Source organism: Rosa chinensis, chromosome 4 (genome assembly GCF_002994745.2).
Source record: "Rosa chinensis cultivar Old Blush chromosome 4, RchiOBHm-V2, whole genome shotgun sequence".
In the NCBI taxonomy this organism is placed as follows: Eukaryota; Viridiplantae; Streptophyta; class Magnoliopsida; order Rosales; family Rosaceae; genus Rosa; species Rosa chinensis.
Window position 1 is genome coordinate 1,885,445 of NC_037091.1, and position 9,248 is coordinate 1,894,692.

Sequence of the window (9,248 nt, forward strand, 5' to 3'; positions counted from 1 at the left end):
TAATAGTTTTCTTTTATCTCAATTTTTTATTTATTTTTATTTTTTTCTGACTTGTTGGGTAAGTATGCTGCTGTGGAGAAACTATTTAGTATTTATAAAAAATTTGGGGCTTTAGAAAGTAAAAGAAAAGAAAGAAAAGCCCAGCAGACTCCCACTACTGCTCTTCTTTCTCTCTCTCCGTCTCCTCTATTATTCTACTCTTGCTGCTTCTTAGGGTTTCGAATCTCCCAAATCGATTGACCCCAATTCGAATCTCACCTAGGGCTCCTGCAATCGGTCCCTTTCAGTCCAGCAATGGCGACCTTAGTGAGCTCGGCAGGTGGTCTACTTGCCATGCTGAACGAGTCCCGTCCAGAGCTAAAGCTCTACGCTTTGTCCAACCTCAACAAATTGGTTGATGGGTTTTGGCCCGAGATCTCCACCAGCGTCCCCATCATGTACTCTCTCTCTCTTCCTGCTCCGTTTTCTCTTCTTTTCCTGAAATTAGGGTTGCGTTTTCCTTTTTTCTTAATCTGTTTGATGTATGAGGAATCAGCTTGATAAACTCTAGATTGAAATTGTGTGGAAGATTTGAACTTGGCTAAGGGAATTAGGTTTCTTCATGTAATTGGTTGGATTTTGTTGCGTATTTTGGAGTGTTGAGTAATTGAGGATATGTAAGATTGGGAATTTTGTGCATATGCTGTAATTTAGTGTTTTTCGGCTTGCACTGAAAGAGGATTTCTTTGTATGTATTTCAAAGATAATGGTGAAGATAAGAATGCAGATGGGGGTTTATGGTATTTCTGAATCCCTGAGATGCAACATATACTATGATGCAATTTGGATTTCCTTTACGAATATTGAATGTCTTAAGTATTTAAGAAAAGGACACTACTTGGGGATAGTTATCGGGCTATGCTTTCTCAAAGCTTTACCTGACAGCTGCTTTAGGATTGGTCATGACTTTAGGTGTCAGTGTCTGGTGCAACTGTAAGGGGCTGTCCTTATTTGACATCTTCTATTCATTCCGCCTAGATTAGTGGAGGCCTCTCCTGAATCTGAATTCTAGAAATATATGCTTGGAATAACTGGATTAGGTGCATAAGATTCACAAATAGTTAGACGCAAGAACCTTGCATCATCTCCTTCTGAATCTATTTGACGAGGGCTATATATCAGAAATCTTAGTTTGATGGTATTTGCACTCTATATTTGTTACGTCTGGTATGTAAACTCTAAAATATGTATTTAGAAGTATGTTTTTCTTTTTCTTTCCCGGAAACATATAAGTAGAAGACTTCATGAGGGAGTAAAATAATGGGATTGTGCAGTGAAACTGGAAGGAGTTACTGGGTTGTAGTTGTACAGGTGGTTTTGATGAAAATTTGTTGAGATATGTTACTTGGATGTCTGTTTTTCATTTTTGAAGTTAGCTGTGGGTAGTTGGACACGGTCTGTGGATTGTTGGCTCTAGAACTTCTTTGTCTTTTTTTCATAGCTAAAATTATGACAATGCATTTTGAGTTACAAATAGTTCAGTTATAAGGAGAGTATCAGATATGGTTATAACTAGAAATGAGGCCATGCTTGGCTAGGATGCAAGATACCTGTTGCATTGTAAAAAAGATTGGTGTCTTCTGTTTAAAATGTTGCAAGAGTATTTGATGCCAGATAATAAGCGCGATTTAGTTCAGAATCTAAGGGCTGACTTCAGCCAAAACAATAAAGTTCTTTCTAATTTGAATAGAACTGCTGTATATGTCTGAAAAGTGCGTCTCAGTGATTTTCACCGTTCGATCTCTCTCTTTTTCTCCTATTATGTTGATGTGCATTTAACAGATGGATGGGCAATTTTTTGTCTGTTTTATTACTACAAGTTTTTTATTTTTATATTTTTGCTAGTGTGCCTTCATAACCTAAGCTATCCTCTCCTTCAAAATATGAGATTTTGAATACATTCAGTTATGCTTCTTCAAATGCTTATATTTATGTCATTGTTTTTCAGAGAAAGTTTGTATGAAGATGAAGAGTTTGGTCAGCATCAAAGACAACTGGCTGCATTGCTTGTTTCAAAGGTAAAAGTTTACCCTGTTTTCTGTCAAAACTAATTTTGGTTGCAAATATATAAGGTCAGGAGACCACTTAACACCACTAAATCCTGTTGGCTGAATAGCTTTAAGTTTGCGTTTTTGCTTTGTGACATTCTAGAAATTATGAAAACAGTAGTGAACTAGTAATACAAATTAAAAACTGCTACCTGCAAATTTGTCAGGCAGATGTCAAGTCTCTTTCGTCACTAGTGGGTGTAGATTTCCTACTTTCTTCTTGACTATGCAGGTTTCACTACTTTGATTTTTCTTCGCAAGGCTTATGTTTTTCCTCACCCTCAGGTTTTCTACTATTTGGGTGAACTTAATGACTCACTGTCCTATGCCCTTGGAGCTGGATCCTTATTTGACGTGTCAGAAGATTCTTATTATATTCATACTCTTCTTGGTAAGAACACTGTTATTTTTACATTGATATAAAAACACTGTATGATCACTCTTAGGTATTAGCTGTGTCTTAGAAATATGGTTTATGCCATTATTAATCTATAACATCATTTCTGATATAGTACTGTTAGAACTTAGAAGTGAACTAGTTATATGGAAGTTGAAAGAGTATATATGTGACATGTTTTGTTGTTTGCTCCTCTTCTCAGCTAAAGCTATAGATGAGTATGCCAGTCTTAAGTCTAAGGCAGCAGAATCAAATGCTGAAGCAGCAAATGTGGATCCTAGGTTGGAGGCTATCGTGGAGAGAATGCTGAACAAGTATGGAAGCTTATATGCTTTTAAATGTAAAATTTGTTCTTTTAGCTTTCTGACTATTTTTTCATGTCAGGTGTATCCTGGATGGGAAATATCAACAAGCTATGGGGATTGCAATTGAATGTCGAAGACTAGATAAACTTGAGGAAGCAATCATAAAGAGTGATAATGTTCAAGGAACCCTGTCATATTGCATCAATGTCTCTCATTCATATATTAATCTTAGAGAATACAGACGTGAGGTAAGGCTTTGCTCAATCACTCATGATATGATGGCATGTATGATTTTGATACTTGCGACTTGGTATCTGTTTATTTAATCATTTTGTTGCTTAAATTTTTAAATATTTATGCTCTCCATGTCCAAGATAATTTTTACAAATGCAGTGATACAGTAACAAAATGATAAACACATGTACTCTTTAACTGATATGCTTCTTCTTTTTCTTTTATTTTTATCTTTGAATTTTATTTTCCTTTTGGTTCTTGCTATAGAACAATGAGGTATAGATAGCTTAGTCATGCTCTTACAGTTTCATTTTCTAGTTTATATGTACCTCTTCTACAGTAATTTTCATGTTTGAGAGAATTGTAACCCTTAAGGTTTTATATATTAAAATAAGAGTTATATTGCTGCTGTTTTGATATGGTTTCTTGGGGTTCCAGTGTAGAATTTTTGAAAGAGAAGGCTTGTTTTTAAACAAGACTGAATAAAACAAGACTGAATAATTTGACAGACATGTTGAATGAGTGCTTCGCTATAATTTTGGCTGTTCTCGGTTGAAGTATTGTTATTATGTTTACTAAAGATTTTGGAGTACTTTGTTCCGACACCGTGGTTGTGCCTAATCACTTATGATCTCTCCATGATAGTTTTATTAAACAAAATTGACTGAGGTGTTCTGGTTTATGGGTGCACATATATGCTGGATTAGAGGTGTTTACTCACATCTGTTTTCTTGATTTCTTGCTCTAATTAAGTTATTTGATGTCAAAGTAAGAAGGTGATATTGTTAATTTGGAACTAAAACCAAATACTTTCAGACAATTTTGTTTGAAAGTACTGTTTGTTGTTTATGTCACTGCCCTTTTATCACGCTTATTAAGGTTTTTCTTTCTATACATGCATGCTGCTATTATCATTGATTAAAGATAGTCATGGTCTGTGAAAATATATTTTATCAAGGGGAGTGACAGACATCTCCTTTGGTTCTCTGTGCAGGTGCTTCGTCTTCTTGTCAGAGTGTATCAAAAGCTGCCTTCTCCAGATTACTTGAGCATTTGTCAGTGTCTCATGTTCTTGGATGAACCAGAAGGTGTTGCAACCATATTGGAGAAGCTCCTGCGCTCTGAAAACAAGGAAGATGCACTTTTGGCATTTCAAATAGCCTTTGACCTTGTTGAGAATGAGCACCAAGCTTTTCTCTTAAATGTAAGAAATCGCCTTCCAGCTCCCAAGACTAAAACCTCAGAGCCGGTGCAACCAGAATCCAGTGAAGCTGCACAAAATGAAGGTTCTGCTTCAGGGGATGTTCAAATGACAGATGGAAGTTCTACTACCAGTGTGACTGTGCCTGAAGATCCAAGTGAAGTGATGTATTCCGAGAGACTGACAAAAATCAAAGGAATTTTGTCCGGAGAGACGTCGATAAAGTTGACCTTACAATTTCTGTACAGCCATAACAAGTGAGTCTGCTCTATACTTTCCACTTATCTCTCTTTCCATTCCTTCTGAAATTGAGTGGTGGAGAAGTGCTTACGCTGTTTTCTGTGACTTGCTTATAGGTCCGATCTGCTTATTCTGAAGACAATAAAGCAGTCTGTTGAGATGAGAAATAGTGTATGCCATAGTGCAACAATTTATGCAAATGCAATTATGCACGCTGGAACAACTGTGGATACATTTCTGAGGGAGAATCTGGTGAGAACCAGAGATCTTGATTTTCCCTTTACCACCCTTTGCATTTTATCACTTTTGCTGACAACATTGTTTCTTCCAATCCCCAGGACTGGTTAAGCAGAGCCACTAATTGGGCAAAATTCAGTGCAACAGCGGGGCTAGGTGTTATTCACAGAGGCCACTTGCAGCAGGGAAGATCTCTGATGGCACCTTACTTGCCTCAGGGTGGGGCTGGTGGTGGTGGAAGTCCGTACTCGGAAGGTGGTGCTCTGTATGCTCTGGGACTCATTCATGCCAACCATGGCGAGGGCATCAAACAGTTCCTTCGTGATAGCCTACGCAGTACTAATGTGGAGGTGTGCGCTATATAAATTGTTGATTACATCCATGTGTGCATAATTTTATAACCAAATCTTTCTAATGAGTTCCTTTGATGCAGGTTATTCAACATGGGGCGTGCTTGGGTCTTGGCTTGTCAGCTTTAGGAACTGCTGATGAAGAGATTTATGATGACATTAAAAGTGTGCTGTATACTGACAGTGCTGTTGCTGGTGAAGCAGCTGGTATTAGTATGGGTTTACTCATGGTTGGAACTGCAAGTGAGAAGGCTAGTGAAATGCTCGCATATGCACATGAGACACAACATGAAAAGATCATCAGGTATAGACAATTGCCTGACCTTGTTGATTCTGCCTTCATTGGAGTCTTTTAATAAATATGTAATACATTGAGGAAAGTTGTCTCTGGTAATAACACTATTATGCTTTTCTAACTGTGAATTGTATGTTATAGAGGGTTGGCATTGGGGATTGCCCTGACGGTATATGGAAGAGAAGAGGAAGCAGACACGCTAATTGAACAGATGACAAGAGATCAAGACCCCATATTGCGTTATGGTGGTATGTATGCATTGGCATTGGCCTATAGTGGGACAGCAAACAACAAAGCTATTCGCCAGCTGCTGCATTTTGCTGTGTCAGATGTGAGTGATGATGTTAGGAGAACTGCTGTTCTAGCCCTTGGTTTTGTCTTGTACTCTGAGCCAGAGCAGGTAAGTATTTGCCAAAGAAATTACGTGTTACTTGCTGCCTTTTTATTTTATTTTTTTATTTTTTTTATAAGTTGGTCTTTTATCTCTTAAATTGCTCCGGTAAACTGCAGACGCCTCGTATTGTCTCCCTGCTATCTGAGTCCTACAACCCACATGTTCGATATGGTGCTGCTCTTGCAGTAGGAATTTCGTGTGCTGGTACTGGCTTGAGTGAGGCCATATCTTTGTTAGAGCCTCTGACTTCAGATGTTGTTGATTTTGTGCGCCAAGGTGCCCTCATTGCAATGGCTATGGTCATGGTCCAGATTAGTGAAGCTAGTGATTCTCGTGTTGGAGCTTTTAGGTACTGTGCTTATTGGATTTTGCAACATTTACAAGCTCCTCTCTCTCTCTCTCTTTCCATATATATATACATATATATTTGTGTGTGGGTGGATGTGTTTATATGTATATATCTATATATCATATATCTGTGTGTGGGTGGATGTGTTTATATGTATATATCTGTGTGTGGGTGTGTGTTTCTATCGATTTTTTAACTAATGTTTTCTACAGCACATATATATAGGTGATGCCAACTCATACTTCTCGTGATCATTTTTTTTATGTAGGCGGCAATTGGAGAAAATAATTCTTGATAAGCATGAGGATACCATGAGCAAAATGGGAGCAATCTTGGCCTCTGGAATTCTTGACGCTGGCGGAAGGAATGTGACAATAAGACTGCTTTCTAAGACAAAACATGATAAAGTCACTGCAGTGGTTGGCCTTGCTGTTTTCAGCCAATTTTGGTACTGGTATCCCCTCATATATTTCTTGAGCTTGGCATTCTCACCAACAGCTTTTATCGGACTGAACTATGACCTTAAAGTTCCGAAGTTTCAGTTCCTGTCATATGCAAAACCTTCTCTGTTTGAATATCCTAAACCGACCACTGTGGCAACCACTACATCGGCCGTGAAACTCCCCACTGCTGTTCTGTCAACATCAGCAAAGGCCACCAAAGCTAGGGCCAAGAAAGAAGCTGCAGATCAGAAGGCCAATCCTGAAAAGACAAATCCTGGGGGAGAGACATCTTCAGGAAAGGGAAAATCTTCTAGTGAGAAAGATGGGGATTCAATGCAGGTAACCAAAATGGGCATAATAATTCCAGCATTTTCTGTACTTACTCCTTTCTGTTTTTGTCCGCATTTACTTGAGAGATTGCTCTCAATTTACTGTTCTCTTCATTGAAAAATATTAAAGGGCAGATTTTAAAAGATTGCTATAGCTTGTTTTAACTGTTGCATAACTATTTCACCAATGTTTTTGATGTATACACATAAAGATGGTTCAAACTAGTCACATGTGGAAGAGAAGAAACTTTTGGACCTAACCTGTACGGATTTAGTTAATGACTACATAATTGTTCGTAATTGAAGTTCCACCTTCCTTTTGGCAGGTTGATAGCTCAACAGAGAAGAAATCAGAACCTGAACTGGCTTTTGAGTTTTTGACCAACCCAGCTAGGGTGGTTCCTGCTCAGGAGGAATACATTAAGTTTCTGGAAGAGAGCAGATATGTGCCTGTCAAGCTAGCACCATCAGGATTTGTTCTCTTGAGAGACCAAAGACCTACTGAACCAGAAGTGCTCTCACTTACGGATACACCCTCTTCTACAGCGTCACCTGCTGGTGGATCAGCAACTGGACAGCCAGGATCTGCATCGGCCATGGCAGTTGATGAAGAACCTCAACCTCCTCAGCCTTTTGAGTACACTGTGTGATTCTGTCTTGGCCATCGACTAATTTCACCTGTGTTCAGTCAGCGTGGTCTGCTACTGGTCTGAATATGCCGTGGATATTGTTGACATGTTTGTTGTACTCTGCTAGATTGTTAAGTTTTCATGTATACCAAGTTTAATGAGTTTCAGTTCAGCGTCATTGGTGATACTTCAGCTGTCTAGATTTATTTTTTTGCTCGGATGATTGCTTACATACATTATCAGGTCAAGATTTATGATCTATAGCATCTTCGGTTTAATTTTAAGAAATTTCTTTACATAACTGGGATACTGAAATGGAAGTCTCGTTGGAGGGCAGGACATAACGTTCCAAGTTCATATGTTCAACAGTTCGAGTCTTTTGCTTGAGAATGCAATGTTAGATTTGCCTTTTGTCCCATCCTTTTTATTTTGTCATCATACTATATATGGGTTAACTGTTCATCACTGTTTATTTGAGTTCGCAAAGACGATTTTTCCCTCATTTTAATATTTTTTAACGGCTTTGCTACTGTCCTGCTCTTCCTCCCTTCTACCTTTCATGTTAATTTTTTTACAACTCTGCCATTCACTCTCTTCCTCCCAAATCAAATGTTTTTGACCATGCTTAAATGCTTTATATGCGCTACTATCTTCTCTTATATCATTCCTCAAGCTGTGTGTTCCTAATATGGACAAAGTCTTGGTGCAATAGGGTCTTACTTGGCAGGATACCACCAGGAGTTTTTTTTTTTTCCCCCATAGTATATACCCTTCAGTAAGGTAATATGTTTAGTTTACCTTGGATTGTTATAATTTCACCATAGATGAAACACTAATGTAGGTTGACGATTATGACCTCTCAGTAAGGTCATTTTCAAATTGTTATAATATCATTCCACCATAGATGAAACACTAAGTTAGCAGATCTAATAATATGTGCGTTAGCATACTAGATTCTAAGAAGATACTTTATAAATAACTATTTTGAACGGCTGTAGTTCTAAAAAGATACTATACTTTAGTTATTTATATTAATAACGGCTGTAGTTAGACATATAACATACCCGCAGGTCGATTAAGTTGAAATTTCTTTGCATCAATACCCTTGGTTTCGAATATCTGCAGTAAACGTAGCTCTTGGTAGTTACCTCTTTTTTTTTTTCCATTCATTATCCATATATTATTTGATTTCAAAAATAGTATAATCAAAGTTGCTAGCCAAAACGTTTCTTTTGCGCCGCTGCAAGAAGGCTAATAATATCCTCTAGAGATCGTCTACTCAAATATTTGGATAACTTGACCATTTTTGAAGGATTTTAGCTGCTCTTCGCCTGGAAATAGATTCTCTTGGAGGAGGAAGACTTAAAACAGGACCAACACCACTCTTGGCCTGCAAAACACCACTTCCTACTCTGGGAACCAGCATGGAGCTATCTAAGCTCAGGTTACATCCAAGTTTGGACCTGAGGGAACTCAAAGCAAGCTAGCCATGAGTTATTAAAACTGGAGCTAATAGGGAACTATTATCTCAACACTAGCAAAGCCTATATATGGCAAGTACTGTCGGTCTACATAGAGTTATTATTGCTGCTTAGAAGTTCCAATTTAGAAGCCTGCAGAGTCCAAAATTGAAGCCAAGCCCTGCTGACCCTGCTGGCCTTGCTGACCTTGCTGACCTTGCTGACCCTGCTGACCCTGCTCTTGTTGACCTTGTTGCTCCTGTGCTTGTTGCTCTTGCTCTAGCCGCTCTTGTTCTTG

The 9,248-nt window shown here is 38.3% G+C and overlaps 1 protein-coding gene across 1 annotated transcript; it reads left to right on the forward strand.

Moving 5' to 3' along the window:
- Nucleotides 1-114: 114 nt before the first annotated feature.
- Nucleotides 115-7,902, forward strand: LOC112196816 (26S proteasome non-ATPase regulatory subunit 1 homolog A). Its single transcript, XM_024337271.2, has 13 exons — nucleotides 115-437; nucleotides 1,988-2,057; nucleotides 2,373-2,478; nucleotides 2,687-2,798; nucleotides 2,869-3,037; nucleotides 4,018-4,481; nucleotides 4,581-4,716; nucleotides 4,803-5,051; nucleotides 5,135-5,355; nucleotides 5,488-5,746; nucleotides 5,857-6,089; nucleotides 6,358-6,871; nucleotides 7,188-7,902. Exons 1-13 carry the CDS (start codon nucleotides 295-297, stop codon nucleotides 7,509-7,511), a joined length of 3,000 nt encoding a protein of 999 aa, XP_024193039.1. The 5' UTR covers nucleotides 115-294; the 3' UTR covers nucleotides 7,512-7,902.
- The last annotated feature ends 1,346 nt before the right edge of the window (nucleotides 7,903-9,248 follow it).